Source organism: Aotus nancymaae, unplaced genomic scaffold (assembly GCF_030222135.1).
Source record: "Aotus nancymaae isolate 86718 unplaced genomic scaffold, 86718_ANA_hifiasm-v0.15.2.pri h1tg000076l, whole genome shotgun sequence".
In the NCBI taxonomy this organism is placed as follows: domain Eukaryota; kingdom Metazoa; phylum Chordata; class Mammalia; order Primates; family Aotidae; genus Aotus; species Aotus nancymaae.
In genome coordinates this window covers 15,486,736-15,507,621 of record NW_026988491.1, presented here as the reverse complement: position 1 = coordinate 15,507,621, position 20,886 = coordinate 15,486,736, and the positions used below count along the sequence as shown (strand labels likewise).

At 46.6% G+C, this 20,886-nt stretch overlaps 1 protein-coding gene across 1 annotated transcript in view; it reads left to right on the top strand.

Annotated features, from left to right (window-relative positions):
• The window catches only part of MEI1 (meiotic double-stranded break formation protein 1), a 90,802-nt gene that overhangs the window by 62,606 nt on the left and 7,310 nt on the right, over positions 1–20,886 (top strand). The window contains exons 20-26 of the mRNA XM_064368103.1: positions 993–1,268; positions 6,427–6,592; positions 8,659–8,763; positions 11,173–11,283; positions 11,568–11,728; positions 14,223–14,304; positions 14,495–14,670. Coding sequence (XP_064224173.1) covers positions 993–1,268; positions 6,427–6,592; positions 8,659–8,763; positions 11,173–11,283; positions 11,568–11,728; positions 14,223–14,304; positions 14,495–14,670 — 1,077 coding nt within the window. The remainder of the gene's footprint in view (positions 1–992; positions 1,269–6,426; positions 6,593–8,658; positions 8,764–11,172; positions 11,284–11,567; positions 11,729–14,222; positions 14,305–14,494; positions 14,671–20,886) is intronic.

Genomic DNA, 20,886 nt, shown 5'->3' with positions numbered 1-20,886 from the left:
GTCTTAAACTCCTGACCTCAAGTTATCCACCCGCCATGACCTCCCAAAGTGCTGAGATTATAGGCGTGAGCCACCATGCCTAGGTTTTTTTTTTTTTTTTTGAGATGGAGTTTTGCTCTTGTTGCCCAGGCTAGAGTGCAATGGCATTACCTCGGCTCACCGCAACCTTGCCTCCTGGGTTCAAGCAATTCTCCCTCGGCCTCCCGAGTAGCTGAGATTACAGGCATGCGCCATTATACCCAGCTAGTTTTGTATTTTTGGTAGAGATAGGGTTTCTCCCTGTTGGTCAGGCTGGTATCGAACTCACAACCTGAGGTGATCTGCCAGCCTTGACCTCCCAAAGTGCTGGGATTACAGGCATGAATCACTGCTCCCAGCCTCGTACTAAGGAATTTGAACATTGTTATATGTGCAATGGGAAGAGGTAGGTTTGTGAGAAGTAAGAAATTATTCAGCATATCTCTCCTTCACCTTTTCTGTGCCAGGCTCTATGGTAATTGCACAGATCAATCTGCCACAGTCCTTACCCTCAAGCAGCTTTCAGTCTAAGTAGGAGGTAGACATGCACACTGACAATTACAACTCACTGTGGTACCATCATCAAGCTGGGTTTCTTGACCTCGGCACTATTAACATTTTACACCAGATTATTTTTTGTGTGTGTGATAGGCTTTCCTGGCATTGTAGGATATTTAGCAGCATCCCTGCTCTCTCCCCACTAGATGCCAGTTGCATTCCCCCCAATCAAGATAGTAAAAAATATCTCGACTTTACCAAATGTCCCATGGGAGCAAAATCACCCCTAGTTGAGAACTTCTGTTATAAGGTAAGTTCAATGGTATTTTCTCACTAGAGTGCCTTGGGATGAGCCAGCCAAGGTGTCCTGGAATACTGAGATGCCAGTACATTTTTCCTAGTCATGTCTTGCCCATGTTGGGGTCTCTTGGGTCCTCTGCAAGGTGCATTAATTCCTTTTTTTCTTTTGCCTCCAGACTATGGTCAGTGCAATCAGAAAATTCCTAGAGGGCATCCCAGACCTGCAGCTAGTCTATACCCACCATCCACTCCTGCTCAAGTTCTTTCTGTTGTATCCAGAGCTCATGAGTAGGTTTGGGCACCGTGTCCTGGAACTTTGGTTCTCCTGGGAAGAGAGCAGCTATGAGGAACTCGATGATGTCACCTCTGCTGGGCAGCCCACCCTTCCTACCAGCTTAGCAGTCCTGTTCCATTTGCTCAGAAGCATCCCCAGCATCCTGCTCATCTTGCTGGTAGGCGACCACTCATTCATTTCTACATTCAGAAATGGTGGACCTTCAGGCACTGTGGCTCATGCCTCTAATCCCAGCACTTTGGGAGGCCGAAGTGGGCGGATCACCAGGTCAAGAGATCGAAACCCTCCTGGCCAACATGGTGAAACCTCATCTCTACTAAAATGCAAAAATTAGCCGGGCATGATGGCACGTGCCTGTAGTCCCAGCTACTTGGGAGGCTGAGGCAGGAGAATTGCTTGAACCCAGGAGGCAGAGTTTGCAGTGAGCGGAGATCTCACCACTGCCCTTGAGCCTTGCCCATGGTAACCAAATGAGACTCTTGTCTCAAAAAAAAAAAAAAAAAAAAAAAAAAATAGTGGGCCTTTTCTCTCTTAGTGCCGGTTTACTGAGGTCAAGGCACCCACAGCTGCTTTAGCCCACCTCTGGATTTATTACTGTCTCCATGTGAGTGGGGGGTCTCTTCTACTTGCAGGTGCCTGGCTTCTTTAAACCCACACTCTTCTCTAAGTCTAATGGAAGTCTACGGCACTGAGAGATGTGTGCCTCTCCTCCCCCTTGGGGATGACACTATAAAATGCAGATCTTAGTCACCATCCCCTCTCACCTCCCTGTCATCGCTCAAGCAGACTCTGCTAACAGATTTAATGTCAAAGGAAGCTCCTGGGACATGTAGATGGAAATATCTGATGGCAGAGGGACTCCTCTTTTTTTGCCATGACTCACACGATAATATTACATGTGCAACATACTTGCTCAGGCATACCTAGAATTGTCAGATGTCCTAATACTTTTTTTTTTTTTCCTGGAGACAGAGTTTCATTCTGTCATCCAGGCTGGAGTGCAGTGGCGTGATCTTGGCTCACTGCAACCTCCATCTCTCCCCTTCATGCAATTCTCCTGCCTTGGCCTCCTGAGTAGCTGGAACTACAGGTGCATGCCACCACGCCCAGCTAATTTTTTATTTTTTATTTTTGTATTTTAGTAGAAATGGGGTTTCACCTCATTGCCCAGGCTGTCAATACTTTTTAATGAAGTGAGACATTACTCAAATTCCCATCAGTAATTAAATGGGTTAATTAGATTAGATAAGGTAAACTGCCTCGTGTCTGCAATTTCCAACATACTGGCTTTAACTCCACTTTTTTTCCTTCCACTCAACAAAGCACATTGAACAACAAATTAGAGTAGCAGGGGACAGAGCTAAGATACTAGATTTTCTTCACTAGATGAAATATTCGGTGTCAGTTTCTCACACATAGTATGTGCTTATTGTAAGTTTAGCTGAGAGAAAGGAGAAAAGACCCCAAGTCAGGCAAGCATGTTTTATTAACCTGCCGGGCTGCCCCGTAACAGTCAGAGGAGGCAGCCCTGAGCTTACAAAATGAGGGATTTATATGGGGTGAGAGGGGCATAAGGTAATTTCAGGACTGAGATAATCTATCAGCTTGTAACAGGCAGACAGATAGTTTGTTCACTTGTGACAGACAATACATCATCCTGTGACTTTTGTGGCAGCAGTTTTTAAAAAAGAACCCAGGATTTTACAGGTATGTGTCAAAAAGGAATTTACAAGTATGGATAACAAACACTGGTTTTCCCTGTCCTCCCCCAAGCTGCCTGGATGGCTGTAATCAGGCTTTGCTTAATTGTGGCACATCTGGCAGCCTTGATGTGGCACCCAGATAGGAGTTCAGAAATGCAGCTGCAGAACAATCAGAATAGGAGGAAGGGGTCAACTTGGATGCAGGGAATTTTCTGAAGCAGCTTGTCCCTAACACTTATAAATATTTGACCCGTTGAATTATGGGTATGGATAGATCTAAGTCTCTGTTTCATCAAAAAAAAAATAATGAATTCAGCCGGGTGTGGTGGCTCACATCTGTAATCCCAGCACTTTGGGAGGCTGAGACAAGTGGATCACCTGAGGTCAGGAGCTTGAGACCAGCCTGGCAAACATGGTGAAACCCCGTCTCTACTCAAAATACAAAAATTAGCCAGGTGTAGTGGTGCATGCCTGTAATCCCAGGTACTCGGGAGGCTAGGGCAGGAGAATCGTTTGAACCCAGGAGGTGGAGGTTGCAGTGAGCTGAGATCACGCCACTACACTCCAACCTGGGCAACAGAGTGAGACTCTATCTGAAAAAAACAAACAAACAAAAAACAACAAATTTAGGTCCTCTGATATACTGAGGGATAGTAGTGACAATACAGTCATGCATTGCTTAATGATGGGAATACGTTTTGAGAAACACAGTGTTAGTTGATTTTTGTGGTTGTGTCAACATCATGGAGTACACTTACACACATCTAGATGGTCTAGCCTATGACACACCTAGGCTATATGGGATGGCCTGATATTCCTAGGCTATAAATCTAAGTATTAAAAGAAGCAAACCAAACAAAGTGAATCTCAGGAGACCAAATCCTTAGAGTCTACGTCCCAGGGAAGCTGGAGTAGATGTCCCACCCTTTATCCTGGTGACTCAATCCTTGTCCTTGAATGTGCACCATTCTCATCACCTCTCCTTTCTGGAGACGGTGGGGTCAGGGCAGAGAGGAGTCTTGTGCTAGAGCTTAACAGGAAGGAGTGGCCTTCAAGATGGGTTGCTGCATAGAGGACTAGGAAGATAGAGGCTAATCTGAACTTCAGTTTCCTCCCACAGAAAATTGACATAATGTGAGGGTAGATTAGATAGTATGTAGGAACACTCTTGGTTTGCTTCACATAGTGGGCTGTCATTCACTAATCATTAACTCTGCCTCTGAACCAGAAAAAGTTCATTTCAGAGAAGCTAGTTGAATTGCCCAAGGTCATATAGTTAATAAGGGTCATGGACTAAGAGCTCAGTGTTAGTAAGTTTTTCACTAAATTAGATCCTAGAGACATCAATAGTAAAAAAGAACAGCGAGGAACAACTTTGTTGTCTGTTTAGATATATAATTCTTACCATTTCTCCCCAGCTTCTAGCCACAGGAGGGAAACAGAGTCTAAAAATATGTGTTGGGCCGGGCACGGTGGCTCACGCCTGTAATCCCAGCACTTTGGGAGGTCGAAGCAGGTCGATATTGAGGTCAGGAGATCGAGACCATCCTGGATAACATGGTGAAACCCCATCTCTACTAAAAATACAAAAAATTAGCCAGGCATGGTGGCGAGTGCCTATAGTCCCAGCTACTCGGGAAGCTGAGGCATCGAGACACTTGAACCCGGAGGCGGAGGTTGCGATGAGCTGACATTGCACCACTGCACTCCAGCCTTGGCAACAGAGCAAGACTCCATCTCAAAAAAATAAATAAATAAATAAAAATGTGTTGGTACCAATTTCTGGTTTTGATAGGGGCAATTAACAGCTGAAAACAAAGCTATTAATTGCCACTCTTATTAATGGGTGGTCTTTCATGTAGGTTGTTTAGTTGTGAAGGAACAATGACATCACAGAAGCTCTATTTCCTCCTTGGCCAGGTCACCCTGGTCTGTCTAATTCCAGAGAGTTCTGTACAGCTCTGGAGAGCAGAGACTACAGATTAGGTCATGGTTTTGCCCAGAGCCTTCCTACTGACCCATAATGGTGGGGTCCACACATTCTTCTTCCTCCAGCATTCACCATAGCTACCCAAAGCTGAGTAGCCCCTTTCCTTTTATTCCCTTAACATTCATTAACTCAGATTTCTGAGGGACTAGTGGCAGTGGGGCAGTGATGTGTTGATGAAGGCACAAGACCAGGAAACTGGTTTGAGCTTGGGCTCTGTGACCCTGGGCAAATCATGCCCCTCCCTTCCCACTGGGCTTCAGCTCATACTCTGTAAAGTAAAGGTATTGGAAAAAATTATCTAGATTCTCTGTAGCCCTCCCATTCTGTGACCCTTTCCAGAGATGTTTTCTAAGTCCTTACAAGGTGATGAAGATGAAGTAGACCTCATCCCTTCCCTTCATTAACTCACAGTGCAACAGAATTTACAACTTTATTACTTTCTTGATAGGTAAACTGATTAACCTGCCCCAGTTTTCTCATTTGACACTGGAAGAGTTATTATAGAGACAGAAATAATGTATAAACAAATATACAGTTATTGTATAAACAACATAGTACCTGACATTATTAGGCCCTAGCTGAGTGGTTGTTACTGACAGTATAGTCATTTTTCCAGCAACTGTGGAGGTTTCTAAGAGCCAAACTTAGACATCCCTGTGACCCCATCCCTCTCCTTCTGCCCAGTGATCAGCATACCTGGGTTTGTCTGGCCAGGTGCATTGTAGCCATATCTCTCTGTCAGGAGCTCTCCTCCCTGAAGAGGAAGTCTGTGTGACCTTGGATTCATAGCACTCAGTCCAAACTGGCCCAGCACATTAGCCTGTCCAAAGGAATTGGCTTCTTTGATCTGGTAGGTGCCAGGACCTATCAGTAGGGTAGCCTCTGGTGCAGCTTCTGACTGGCTTTATCTTTAACAGATACTCATTAAAATAACTCTGAAAGCAAAATAAAAAGCAATGTCCTTCCCCAGTGGGGATGTGTGAAAAAAGAAAAACATTTTTAAAAAAGAAGATCAAGGAAAAAAAAAAAACAATGTCCTTTCACATCCTCTGAGCCTATGGCCTTTATAGCTTGGGGCAGAGATAGCCAGATGCCTTGTTAGAGAAGGGGCCTGACCTGGTCCTTACTTCCCTTTCTGTGCACTGAATCTGTCCTAATTTATACTCTTCCTGCCCAGTGACATCATCACTCTCTCCTCTTCTCCTTTAAGGCATACTCAGGTTCCCCATCCTGAAAACAACCTCTTGACCCTAATCCTTCCATTTGCAAGAGGGAGGCCTCCTGGAAAATAGAGCTTTGGACTTGGAGCTGGGAGACCTGCATTTAAATTCTGTCTGTGCCACTGACTTATATGACCTTTAGCAAGTCATGTAATCTCACTGAGCCTCTGTTTTCTCCTGTTTGGGATGGATTTAATAGGGCGGATCTATTCTAAGGGGTGGTTGTGAGGTGTCAGTGCACCTAGAGAGCCTTTGATACATAACAGGTGCTTAGTAAGAGAGAGATTACCCAGTTTTTGTGACACTATCATTCTGGGCCCTTTTCCTGCTCCACTATTCCTCATTGTCACTTTCCCCAACTGCAATACCCTCTGATCTCTGGCTTTCTTCTCTCCTGCTCAGGACCTAATCTATTCCAGCTCAGTGGACATAGCTCGCAAGGTACTGATTAGCCTGAGGACCTTCCTGAGGAAGAATGAGGATATCCAAGTGGGCAGTCTTATCCGAGGCCACTTCCTGCTGATCCTGCAGCGTCTGCTAGTGGAGCATGGGGCCTCCCCATCAGGAGGTCAGTCTGCAGGTGCTTTGGGCACACTTTGACCTGAAAGTCAGTCAAGAATGGGAATCTCTATCTTTGTTAGGTCTGTTCCAGGAGAAAGAACCAAGGTCTTAGCTGAAAAAGAAAAGTCAGGCCATTGTGGCATCAAGCCAAACCTTACCTCCTTTCTCTCACTGCAGAGTGGGTGTACCACAAGCTTGGTTTGATGTGCAAATGTTTAACATGAATAGGTGTGTTTGATGTGTGCGTGCATGTCCCCACCCTGTGCAGCATGTGCTCAGAGTTGTTTGTCACAAGAATGGCAGCCCCACTGTGGGAAGAAGAAAGTGGGAAGTCTGGAGGAAGCTGGAGGTAGCAGCAGTCTGGAGGGTCTGAGGAAGGAGGTGGATCTGTGATGTGTTGGAAGCTCCCAGTGAGATCCAGGAGAATAGTTTCCAAATCCGGAACGGTAGTGCCTGGAGTCAAGGAAGCTTGATGTTTGGTACAGTATGAAGACACTGAAATTGGGATTGGTTTTTTAATTTATTAATTTATTTAATATTTTATGTATTTTATTTTATTTTATTATTATTTTATCTGTCACCCAGGCTGGAGTGCAGTGGCAAGATCTCAGCTCACTGCAACCTCTGCCTCCCAGGTTCAAGCAATTCTTGTGCCTCAGCCTCCTGAGTAGCTGGGACTTGCAGGCATGTGCCACCACACCTAGCTAATATTTCTGTATTTTCAGGAGAGACAGGGTTTTACCATGTTGCCCAGGGTGGACTCGAACTCCGGAGCTCAAGAGATCTGCCTGCCTCAGGCTCCCAAAGTGCCTGGGTTACAGGGGTGAGCCACTGTGCCCAGCCCTGTTTTTTTCTATTTTTAGAGAAGCTGAATTTTAAAATTAAATTTCTAAGCAAAGCGAGAGGCAATCTGGCTACCTGACAGAGGACTGAGGGTTTAGAAGTAGGTTTAAGGGTGTCAAGAGGAGATGAGTTATTTCTTTTCAGGGAAAGACAAGCCATGCTTAACTGATAATACTGGTTAAGAACCGTAAGATTTAGTGGAAATAAAGTAGGAAGTCCATGGGCATTGGATTCAGATTTGGGTCTTAGTCTGTTTGGGCCATAGACTGGGTAACTTATAAACAACAGAAATTTATTTCTCACAGTTCTTGGGCCTGGGAAATCCAAAATCAAGGTGCTGGAAGATTCAGTGTCTGGTGAAGGCCCACTTTGTGGTTCATAAATGGCTCTTATTTTTCCTTCTTTCTTTCTTTCTTTCTTTTTCTTTCTTTCTTTCTTTCTCTTTCTTTCTTTCTTTCTTTCTTCTTTCTCTTTTTCTTTTCTTTTCTTTCTTTACTCCTTCTCCTCCTTTTTCTCCTCCTCTTTCCGCTTCTCCTTATCCCTTCCCTCCTCCTCCTTTCTTCCTTCTCCTCCTCTTTTCTTCCTCCTTCTCCTCCCCTGGCCCCCACAGCCTTGACCTCCTAGGCTCAAGCAATCCCCCAACCTCAGACTCCTGAGTAGCTGGGGTTACAGGCATGTGCCAGCATAATGTCTTGTCTTCTTACTATGTAAGAAGAAGGGGTGAGGGAGGGAGTGCCTCACAGTTTCTTTCAAAAGGCCACTCATCTCATTTATGAGGATTCTGCCCTCCTTAGTCATCTACCAGAGACCTCACTTCCTAATATTATCACAATGGAAGTTAAGATTTCAACATGAATTTTGGAGGAACACAAACATTCAGACCATAGCGCCCTGCCACTTTCTGGCTGTGGGATCTTGGAGAAGTCACTCAGCCTCTCTGAACCTCAATTTTGTAAGTGCAAAATGGGAATAACAATCCATGCTTCACATTTTTTTATGGGATTAAATGAAATAATGAATTCTTGGTACCAACCTATGTCTGGCATCTAGCAGTTACGCCTGTCCTGAATGAAGAAAGATATAGGGGTAAATCCCAAAAAAACATCTGACTTCTTAGGAAACAGAAAACTTTGAACCTGTTATTATGGGCCATTAAAGCAGGGCAGGGTGTCTGACCTTTAGGTGATCTGAGCATCAGACTTGCTGCCCACCCCTCCTTGTTCTTCACAGCCTTGGGGAACCTACCATTGCTGCTGAGCCTCCTCTCCTTGATGCAGCTCAGGAATGTGTCAGAGGAAGAACTGGACAGCATGGCCATGAAGCTCCTTCACCAAGGTGCCGTGCCTGCTTGAGACAGCACCCATGGGCCCAGGGCTGGGTGTGCAGTGGGTGCTTACACAGTAGGCTGGTGTTCTTCTTTCTTCTACCCTTTCATCCCTATGGAAGAAGCTAGTAGGTCATTCTGTCCCTAGGAGTTTCTTGCTAAAGGACCTGTCAGGGCCCTCTCTGCTTTTTCTCTGGGAATATTTAGGAGACACCCCACCCCTGCAAAAAATCAGCATATGAGGCCAGACATGGTGGCTCATTCCTGTAATCCCTGCACTTTTGGAGTTTGAGGCAGGAGGATTGTTTGATGCCAGGAGTTCAAGACCAGCCTGGGTAACATAGCAAGACCCTGTCTCTACAAATGGCCAGGCATGGTGGTTCATGCCTATAATTCTAGCACTTTGGGAGGCTGAGGCAATGCATCGTTTGAGCTCAGGAATTCAAGACCAGCCTGAGCAACATGGTGAAACCTTGTCTTTACAAAAAAATACAAAAACATTAGCTGTGTGTGGTGATGCAAACCTATAGTCCCAGCTACTTGGAGGGGCCTAGGTGGGAGGATTGCTTGAACTCAAGACATCGAGGGTGCAGTGAGCTATGATCTCACCACTGCACCTAGCCTGGGCAATGGAGTGAGACCTCGTCTCTAAAACAAACAAATCAATGTGTAACAGGCACAAGCTCTAGAGTCAGGAAGTCCTGGGTTTGAATCTCAGCTTAGTCACTAGCAATCATCTAGTCTCTGTGAGCCTTAGGTTCCTCATAGGTAAAGTAGCAGTACTTCCCTGACCTAAGGTTGAGATAAGGAATACTTATGTAGTTAGATAAAGAATGTCACACAGTGCTTGATACACAGTAGGCCTTCAACAGTTGCTATCCATGCAGATTTTTTTTTTCCTGGTACAAGGTCAGCTCTCCACCTCATCCTACAATTGACTCAGATCTGATGATCCAGTTCACAGTTCTCCAGGCTTCTTTCCGACCCACACCTCAGACTTCCTTGGTTTCTCAACTCATGATGCTATCATCACTTCATAGGCAGCACCTATAGGAAGATTTGCTGCGGGAAGGTTGAAATTAATAGGAAAAATGATGTGTCTTCAGTGTCTGTAGACCCCCAGGTCCTCTAGCCACAGGTGAAAATGGGGCACCTTCCCTGCCTGGAGCCCAGTCCTCCTCATGAGAAGATCAGTGTCAGATTCAAAAAAAGGCCACTGGGGACAGGTTGCAGATGGCCTCAGCCCGGTACCAGTCATCACCAGCCTGTCTGCGAGATTAAGGATGACACTAAGCTAGGAGGGAGATCTGTGCGTGACAAAGTCAGCCTTCAAAAGAGCCTCTGACAGGGAGTAACAGGCTGAAACCCACACATGAAATGTAATAGGGCATTTACATATAATCCTTGAGCACTTCTATATGATAGCACAGAGAGGATAGGATTGTGGTTTGGGGTGGAGACCTGCTGGTCTGGGTGACCACAGGCCAATTAGAAGTCAGGGTGTGATATGGCTGCCAAAAAGTGAATGGAGATGTAGGTAGGTTTCCTATTAGGATAGGGGTAGGGAGATGGGAAGTGGGAGTTCCCAGTAGTAAAGGGATATGTTCTATAGCTATCTACAGTGTAATGTAGTACTCACGAAGCCTAGGGGAATGCAGAAGCAGCATCTAATCTTGCCTTGAGAGGTTAAGGAAGACTTCAAAGAGGAGACAAACATTTCACTAAATCTTTTTTTTTTTTGAGACAGGATTTCACTGTCACCTAGGCTGAAGTGTAGTAGCATGATAACTGCTCACTGCAGCCTCAACCCCTTTGGCTCGAGTTATCCTTCCACCTCAGCCTCCCAAGTAGCTGGAACTACCAGTGTGTGCCACCATGCCCAGCTAATTTTTTGTATTTTTTGTGGCGAGATAGGGTCTCACCATGTTGCCCAGGTTGGTCTCAAACTCCTGGCCTCAAGCAATCTGCCTGCCTCAGCCTCCCAAAGTGTTGGGATTACAGGTATAAGCCACTGTGCAGTCCTGAGCTGAATCTTGATTGCTGACTAGGACTAGAGGCATTAGCCAAATGAAGTGATGTGAGAGAGACGATGTGGCAAGTGCAGGGAACTGCACTTCATTCGACTGTTAAAGTTCCCTTGGGAAGGTGGTGAAGATGTTCAAAGGATGCCTTTGAACATCGCAACTGCTACAGTCTTTCTGGCTAATGTTCAGCTGTAGGCTACTTGCCTGATGTTTGTCTAGATGGAGGGTGTGAACGTGCCTTAAGGTTTGTTACTGTTTCTTTCCATTGGTTGTAATGTCAGGGACACTTTGTTCTTGCTCCCCAAGACTGACATCTGAAATAGCCAGTTGCAGGTCACCACCTGTGAAAAGTGTGAGTGCAGTGCAATAGGCCGCCTGGGGACTCATCTCTTGCAGTGAGCAAGCTGTGTGGGAAGTGCAGCCTCACTGACGTGGATATCCTGCAGCCCTCCTTCAACTTCCTGTACTGGAGCCTTCATCAGACCACACCCAGCAGTCAAAAAAGAGGTGCAGGGGCCCGGGCTGGGACAGTGAAGAGTTCTGGGCAGTGTCTGTGACCCTCTCTACCTCAACTTTTCCATCTTAAAAAAATAGGGTTGTATGTATGGCTGGTGGTCATAAGGTCCTTTCTGGTTCTAATAACTTGAGCTTCTGTTATGAAGCTGGGACCCTTAGAGCCTCAGGATGATCCTTTGTTTGTGAAGCCCCCATCAGGTGCTAAGCACCATCGTGGCGCTTAGCTGGAGCTCCTCTGTAACTCCTGTGGGCCCTGCCCTGCCCACCCCCTGCAGCTGCTGCAGTGCTCCTGAGTGGCACAGGCCTGATGCAGCTTCTGGAGAAGATGCTGGCACTCACCTTGACAGAAGCAGACTCTCCCAGGACTGCGCTCCTCTGCTCTGCCTGGCTGCTCACCGCCTCTTTATCTGCCCAGCAGCACAAGGGCAGTTTGCAGGTTAGTTTCTAACTCGTGTGGCTTTGAGGCATGGGGTGGCACTCAAAGGAGTGTTGAAGATCCTGAGTTCTGGTTCCAGTTCTGGGGCTTATTAGCTGTGTGACCTTGGCAAGGTATTTACCCTTTCTGAGCTCAGTTTCCTTATGTACAAAATGGGGAAAACATCCCAGGGTTGTTATCAGGTTGGTTTATATTAATCCACTTAACACACAAGGATTACTCACACTCCAGGCTCTTTTCTTGGCACAGAGGAATAAAAAATGAATACAGCATGTGTCCTACCCTTAGGAAACTTGTAGTCTTGAAAGATAAGATTGTACTCAGCAAAGATAGTGGGGAAAGGCATTCCAGGTAGAGAGAACAATATGAGCAAAGGGATGAAGCTGCACAAATTCAGGACATGGTCTATATATTTGGGGAGTGGTGAGGTGCTTTGTGTGGCAAGAATGTGGGGAATGAATGGAGCAGATCAGACCAGACAGGGAAGCAGAAGCCAGCCTGTGACCTTGAAGTGCAGCATGGCAAGCTTTGTAATGCTGCACATGGTTAGCTGTCATTACTGTTCCAGAAGGTGATGCAGGGAAGAGAAGAGCAGTGGACATATCCACAGAGCACCTCCTTTCCCCTCCGCCCCTCCCTCTCGTAGGGCCTTGTCATCACAGTACCCTGTGTGAGCTCCTCTGTGGGCTGCTTCTCATGGAAACCATCTGCTAGCCTCTGTGGTATCCTCACACTGTGCCTAGTACTGTGCCAATCTAGTGATAGGCACAGAGAAGTGACATCAGTTTTAAACTTTGACCTCCAGAGGGGCAACAAGCTGTGGCAAATCTATGCTCTGGCAGATCCTGCAGATTATTGCCTATGGTTGGGTTGGTTTAGGACAGAAACCTTTCCTAATTTTCCATGTGAGGCTGCTCGGCCCATCCAGCTCTCTGCATCACCTGCCCAGGAGAAAACTGGCATTTTGTCCTTGGCTCTGGCCTGGCCCTCAGCTCACACCTAGGCAATTACCTGTTCTTAGCTACCTCCAGTGCCCTAACTCAGGCCTGATCATTCGTCCTCCCCACTAATGTGACCCAGTTACAGTCTCCTGGCCACCCGCCCCTTCCCTCTGCATGTCCTATCATTGCAGCCACATTCTGTCCTAACATCCCTTCTGCCCAAGATCCTTCAACAGCCTTTTTGTCCTCCTCTAGGCCTGGCCCTCTGCAGCCTTACTTTCTTTCATTCCTACCCACCTTCCCTGTCCTCTGGCTAGGCATTTGCATTTCTCCCAGTCAGCTGTGCTCCTTCACATTGCCATACCTTTTTTTGTCTGTTTTGTTTATTATTAACAGACTTCACTTTTAGGACAGTTTTAGATTTATAGAAAAATGGTGCAGGTAGTACAGAGAGTTCCCGACACACATACGTAGTTTCATGTTATTAACATCTTACCTTAGTATGATATCTTCATGCTTTTTTACAAGTTGGTTCTTCTGCCTAGAACTTGCTGCTTTCAATAGGGGTTTCTAAGGAACTACTTTGTGCCAGACTGATAGAACCAAGCAGAATAGTAGTTCCTGCTCTCAGGCAGCCTATGTTCTGGCTGAGGAGAGCAGGTTCAATAGCTTTGAACCTGACACCCCAACTAGCCCCTCAATTTGGGCATTGCTTGACACTAAAATCATGTTTACTGATGCTGATCCTCAGCTGTCCCTCACAATAGCTCTGGAGGGAGTGAAAGTGGGTGGATGTTGTCTTAATTTCATAGATGAAGAAAGTAAGGCATGCTGAGAGAGGTGCAGTGACTTGCCCAAAGGCATACAGCTGACAGGTGGCAAAGCCAGGATTTTTATTTTTTTATCATTTTTTTAAAGAGATGGAGTCTGTTGCCCAGGCTGGAGTGCAGTGGTGCTATCCCAGCTCACTGCAGCCTTGGCCTCCTGGCTAAAGTGATTCTCTCACCTCAGCCTCCTGAGTAGCGGGGACTACAGGTGCATGCTACGATGCCCAGCTAATGTTTTTTGTATTTTCTTGTAGAGATGGGGCTTCACTATGTTGTCCAGCCTGGTCTTGAACTCCTGGGCTCAAGCAATCCTCCCACCTCAGCCACCCAAAGTGCTGGGATTACAGGTGTAAGCTGCTGTACCTGACCTGAGAGCCAGGATTTTGATTTGACCTGTCTGACTCCGGATCTTCTGAGTTAGGGGTATAGTGGGCAGAGCCAGAGACTGAACCACAGATGAGGCCAGGGAAGGCTGTCTGGTGGAGGAGGCCAATGAGGATGGGGGAGATTTGGGAGAAAAACAGTTCTCCAGGTACAGACTTGATTCTCCTCCTCATGCTCCTGAAGCTAGGACTGGTGCAGCTTGGAAGACTCTGTGACCTCCTCTGTCCCCTTTTGATGCAGTGGATATGTCAGAGGAGGTGGTAGAAGAGATATTCAGGCAGGTTATTTTCTGTTCAAACTTCCAGAACGTTGGGGTTACCCTTTTACCCTCTGCCCTGCCAGGTTCACCAGACACTCTCTGTGGACATGGACCAAGTATTGAAGGCTCTCAGCTTTCCAAAGAAAAATGCTGCACTGCTCTCAGGTATGGGTCCACAAGTCTCCAAAAGGAGAAGAAAAACTTTTCACCTAGGTTATCAGATAGGACCAGCACACAGACCAGCCTGTGGTCACTCCATAATTGTCTCATCTTCATTGTCTTCCATCCTGTGACAGAGCTGGGCGGGAGGTGGGAAGGAGACAGGAACTGGGTGTAAGGAGTCTTCTGCTTCCAGCTGCCATCTTATGCTTCCTGCGGACAGCCCTGCAACAAAGCTTTTCCTCTGCCCTGGTGGCCCTGGTGCCCTCAGGGGCCCCGCCACTGCCAGCCACCGAGGACACTGTCATAGCTCCACTGCGAACATCACAAGTGCGGTCCCTGGTCATTGGGCTGCAGAACCTCCTGGTGCAGGTAAGGCCCTTGCTGAGTGGGCCCAGGCAGCGGGGCTTGCTTCTGCCAGGACAATGGCAGGAAGGGGCAGCTGCTTGTCAAGGGCTTGATATTCCTACCAGGGCTTGGAGGGTGGATTGAGTGAGACTTAAAAAAAATTATTATATTTTTAATTATTTAAATACAGATGGGGTCTTGCTATATTACCAGTCTGGTCTCAAACTTCTGGCCTCAAGTGATCCTCGTACCTCAGCCTCCAAAAGTGCTAGGATTACAGTCATAAACCACCATGCCCTGCCTGGGTAAGACTTTTTTTTTTTTTTGAGACGGAGTTTCGCTCTTGTTACCCAGGCTGGAGTGCAATGGCACGATCTCGGCTCACCGCAACCTCCGCCTCCTGGGTTCAGGCAATTCTCCTGCCTCAGCCTCCTGAGTAGCTGGGATTACAGGCACACGCCACCATGCCCAGCTAATTTTTTGTATTTTTAGTAGAGACGGGGTTTCACCATGTTGACCAGGATGGTCTTGATCGCTTGACCTCGTTAGCCACTGGCCTTGGCCTCCCAAAGTGCTGCTGGGTAAGACTTTTAAAGCTACAGTGACAGAAACAAAACTCAAACTGGTTTATAACTGAGAAGTCCCGGGGTCAATACTGGCTTTAGGCACAGCAGGATCCCAGAAGCTCAGACAAGGTTAACAGACTCAATCTCTTGGCTCTGCATTCCTCACTGTCAGCTTTATTCTTACGAGACAGTAGGATGACCAGCAGTAGCTTCTAGTTTATATCCTCTGGGAAAAAGATTCTGTTTCCCCATAGTTCCCAGAATTGAGTCTCATTAGGCTGGCTTGGGTAAAATGTCTCATGGCTGGGGCATAGGATGCCCTGAGTAGCCTGGTTTGGGTCAGTGCCCTCTCCTGGAGGCCAGGGTATATGATCAGCTCTCCATAGCCCAGGTGGGCTAGAGAGAGGGATGGTTCCCCACGAGAAACTGCCACCACAAGAAGGAGGGGATCCAGGGTAAGCAAAAGCATGTCCGCCTCCAAGTGGGTTGTGTTTTGTGGCTTAGGGGACACTTTGAGATCAGTGTTTACCTTACCTATCACATCTTGAGTCCCTGACCCAATGTCATGGCCTGTGAAGGGTACTGGGAGTCCCAAGAAAATGTCTCAGGAGTCGGCCCTATGCTAAGTCAGTGGTTGCTGAGTCTTGTCTTGTGGCACATCCATGCTTAAGGCTCTTGCTCTTTTTTTTTTTTTTTTGAGACAGAGTCTTGCTCTGTCACCCAGGCTGGAGCGCAATGGTGTGATCTCGGCTGACTGCAAACTCCGCCTCTCGGGTTCAAGCAATTCTCCTGCCTCAGCCTCCTGAATAGCTGGGACTACAGGCGTGTGCCACCACGCCCAGCTAATTTTTGTATTTTTAATAGAGACGGTTTCACCACATTGTCCAAGCTGGTCTCAAACTCCTGACCTTGTGATCCATTCGCCTCAGCCTCCCAAAGTGTTGGGATTACAGGTGTGAGCCACCACGCCTGGCCGGCTCTGTGCTCTTGAGGATCAAACATCTATCCTATTATGGCACTTAGCTCTTTCTATTTCAAGTTTCCATTTTCATATCATTCTTCCCCCCACCAGGCTGTGATATACTCAAGGGCAGGGACTGAGTCTGGTTAATCTTTGTGTCTACTTCCCCTTGTGGGTTTAGAGCTAATTTACAATTCAGGAATCAGATGAGAACGAAAACATCAGCTTTATTGCTGGTAAACATCATACTAGAATATTGGCTGGGACTCTGGGTCAGAATGGCCTTTTTTTTTTTCTGCAATTTTTCAAACATACGGCAATGAGAGAATTTTGTTTGTTTGTTTTGAGATGGAGTCTTGCTCTGTCGCCAGGCTGGAGTGCAATGGTGCAATCTTGGCTCACTGCAACCTCCGCCTCCTGGGTTCAAGTGATTCTTCCACCTCAGCCTCCTGAGGAGCTGGGACCACAGGCGCGTGCCACCACGCCCAGCTAATTTTTATATTTTTAGTAGAGACGGGGTTTCACCATGGCCAGGTTGGTCTCGATCTCCTAACCTTGTGATCCACCCACCTCGGCCTCCCAAAGTGCTGGGATTACAGGTGTGAGCCACCACGCCTGGTCTGAGCCACTGCACCTGGCCGAGAGAATTTTACAGTGAACACTCATACACCCACCACCTAGATTATACAAATAACATTTTATTATACTTGCTTAATCCTACCTGTCTAAAATGAGCTTTCTAAACCACCTTCTTTCTCCTTGCCAGACTAGGGGTCCACAGGTGGGAACTGTGTTTGCATTGTGGACACTAAGCCAACTGGCCAGGATCTTAAGAATTTAAGTTGATGGGAGCATAACCTTTAATACCTTAATCCTGCCCTGATGGCATGGTAAATCTTAAGCTAGTGTCTTGCCTGTTAGATGAAACCTTCTTTGGGTGAGGAGGGCGAGTTAGGGAAATGCTTTCCCCCTAATGTTTCTAAAAGGGCTGATGTTCCTGTTTTAACATTCAGAAGAGGAGGTGTAAGGGGAATGATTTCCCAGTACCTAGCACAGAGCTTGGCACAAAATTGGCATTTGGGAATGTTTGTTGAATGGATGGAAACCACGGAAATTAATATGACATGATCCCAGCCATGTAGGCAGATTATAGGAAACACAAATAATTACATGTAATGCCAAAATCACCTTTTAGCAGTTAAGCATGCCTAATACAAAAGTCCAAAATCCAAAATGCCCAATGAGCATCTGCTTTGAGCATCATGTTGGTGCTCAAAAGTTTTAGATTTTGGAGTATTTTGTATTTCGGATATTTGGATTACAGATAGTCAACCTGTATTTGTTTTTTTGTTTGTTTGTTTTTGAGATGGAGTCTCCCTCTGTTGCCCAGGCTGGAGCGCAGTGGTGTGATCCCAGCTCACTGCAACCTCTGCCTCCTGAGTTCAAGTGATTCTCCTGCCTCAGCCTCCCAGGTAGGACTGCAGGTACGCACCACAACACCTGGCTAATTTTGTATTTTTAGTAGATGTGGGGTTTCACCACATTGGCCAGGCTGGTCTTGAATTTGACTTCAAGTGATTCACCCCTTTGGCCTCCCAAAGTGGTGGGATTACAGGAGTGCTCAGTCTCAACCTGTATTTGAATCAAGGAAGGTTGCACAGGAGAGGCAGCATTTGAACTGGACCTTGAGTGATAAAAAAGCCTTCTTCAAACCAATAGCCTAAACACTAGGGGGAGGTGCCAGTGAGTTTTTGTTTGTTTGTTTGTTTGAGACAGAGTCTTGCTCTGTCTCCAGGCTGGAGTGCAATGGTTCGATCCCAGCTCACTGCAACCTCCGCCTCCTGGGTTTAAGTGATTCTCCTGCCTCGGCTTCCTGATTAGCTGGGATTACAAGTGCATGCCACCAGGCCCAACTTTTTGTTGTATTTTTAATAGAGATGGGCTTTCACCATGTTGGCCAGATTGGTCTCAAACTCCTGACCTTAGGTGATCCACCCGCTTTGGCCTCCCAAAGTGCTGGGATTACAGGTGCGAATCACCATGCCCAGCTCCCAGTGAGGTATTGTATAGCACTTTCCCCATCCGCCCCTCATGCCCAAGAGCCTAGGTGTCTCCCTGGCCTGTGATACTCAACTCTGCCTCTGGCAACTGTTTATTTTTGTTTTTGAGACAGGGTCTTGCTCTGTCACCCAAGCTAGAGTACAGTGGCATGATCATGGCTTACTGCCACCTTAACCCACTAGGCTTAAGTGATCCTGCCACCTCAGCCTCCTGAATGGCCAGGAATACAGGTATACACCACCATACCCAGCTAATTTTAAAATACTTTTGTATTTGTAGCGAGGCCATGTACAGTGGCTCATGCCAGTAATCTCAGCACTTTGGGAGCCCAACGTGGGTGGATCACTTGAGGTCAAGAATTCCAGACCAGCCTGGCCAACATGGTGAAACCCTGTCTCTATTAAAAATACCAAAAAATTAGCCAGGTGTGATGGCGTGTGCCTGTAATCCCAGCTACTTGAGAGGCTGAGGCAGGAGAATCACTTGAACCCAGGAGGTGGAGGTTGCAGAAAGCCAAGATCGTGCCACCACACTCCAGCCTGGGTGACAAAGCAAGACTCTGTCTCAGAAAATACATTAAAAATAACATAAAATAAAATACATTTGTAGAGATGATATCTCACTATGTTGCTCAGGCTGGTCTTGACCTCCTGGGCTCAAGCAATCCTCTGGCATTGGCCTCCCAAAGTGCTAGGATTACAGGTGTGAGTCACTGCACCTGGCCTTGTTTTAATTGTAATTAACTACATATAACATAAAATTTAGTATTTTAATCACTTTAAGTATATAGGTCAGTAGCATTAAGTACGTTCACGTTGTTATGCAACCTTCACCATCATCCATCTCTAGATGGATCTTTTTCATCTTCCCACAATGAAACTCTACCCATTAAACAACTCCCAAGTCCCCCTCCCCCAGCCCCATTCTATTTGCTATCTCTATGGATTTGACTACTCTAGGGACCTCATATAAGTGGAATCATGTATTTGTGTCTCTGGCAGTTTTTGACTGCCTGTCCTCAACAGTCCCTGGGAAGGGGAACCCAACCTGAGCAGCTCATGACTCCCTATAGAAGCTGCTGGGACTACCCTGATTACAGGAGGGTATTGCTGAGGAGCCTGTCTTAGCCTCACAGTCACTGCCCCTATAATTGCCTAGTGAACAGGACCTAGTAATCTTTTCCTCTTTTCTCTCACTGCCATACTCCCTAGAAATTTCCTGGCCTTCTGTGTTCAGCCACAATGCCCCCTCTGTCACTGGCCAGGACCTCATGGCTAGAGCTAAGCCTCCTTCATTCCCTTCTGCCAGTTTGTTGTTTAAAACTTGTGTGTGTGTGTGTGTTTTGGTTTTTGTTTTTTTGAGACAGACTCTCATTCTGTTGCCCAGACTGGATTGCAGTGGCATGATCTTAGCTTATTCAGCTCACTGCAATCTCTGCCTCCCAATTTCAAGCTATTCTTGTGCTTCAGCTTCTCCAGTAGCTGAGATTACAGACACCTGCCACGATGTCTGGCCAATTTTTGTATTTTTAGTAGAGACAGGGTTTTACTATGTTGGCCAGGCTGGTCTCAAACTCCTGGCCTCAAGTGATCTGCCTGCCTTGGCCTCTCGAGTAGCTGAGATTACAGGCACCTGCCGCCATGCCCGGCCAATTTTTTGTATTTTTAGTAGAGACAGGGTTTTACCATGTTGGCCAGGCTGGTCTCAAACTCCTGGCCTCAAGTGATCCACCTGCCTTGGCCTCCCAAAGTTCTGAGATTACAGGTGTGTGTCATAGTGCCTGGTCCTAAAACTAGCTTTTTATTCGTTTGTTCATTCATTTGTTCAATCATTCATACATTCAGCAAACATTTCTTTCACAGTAATCCATAAATAGAGGAAATTCCTCTCCCTTGAGCTCCCAGAATGGTTGATTCAGCTCTGTATTGAGTATCATATTAATCATATTTTATTATATGATCAGTGGTTTACATTGTCTTCTTCCACAAAACTGAAAACTTCTTTTAGGCAAAAATGTCCCCCGTGTGGGAAGTCAGAGGCTTCACAGAGAAGGTGACATTTGAACTCAGCCTTGAAAGGTGTCTCGGCAGAGGTATAGAGGGAAGGGCATTCCAGCAGGACAACAGCATGTACAAAATCACAGTCTGAAAGTGTAATGAGGTAGAAAATGAGACTAAAAAGCTGGGCAGAGCCAAACTGAGCCGTACCTCATACACTAGGCTAAGAATTGCTGTGGGAACTGTGGAAGGACATCTGTCAGACTGTGTGAAAGTTCCCTCTCAGGCTTAGAGCTATGGCTCATGCTTATAATCCTAGCACTCTGGGAGGACAAGGTGGGTGAAATGCTTGAGTCTAGGAATTCCAGACCAGCCTGGGCAACACAGCGCAACCCCATCTCTATTAAAAATACAAAAAATGAGTTGGGTATGGTGGCACATGCCTGTAGGCCCATCTGCTCAGGAGGCTGAGATGGGAGGATCACCTGAGCCCAGGAGGTTGAGGCTGACGTGAGCTATTATCATGCCACTGAGCTCTAGCCTGGGTGACAGAGGGAGGCCTGCATCTCAAAAGAAAAAAAAAAGAAAGTTCCCTCTCAGCCACAGTGGGGAAGAATGGGGGCAAGGAGAGCACTTGGAGGTAAGGCAACTGGTG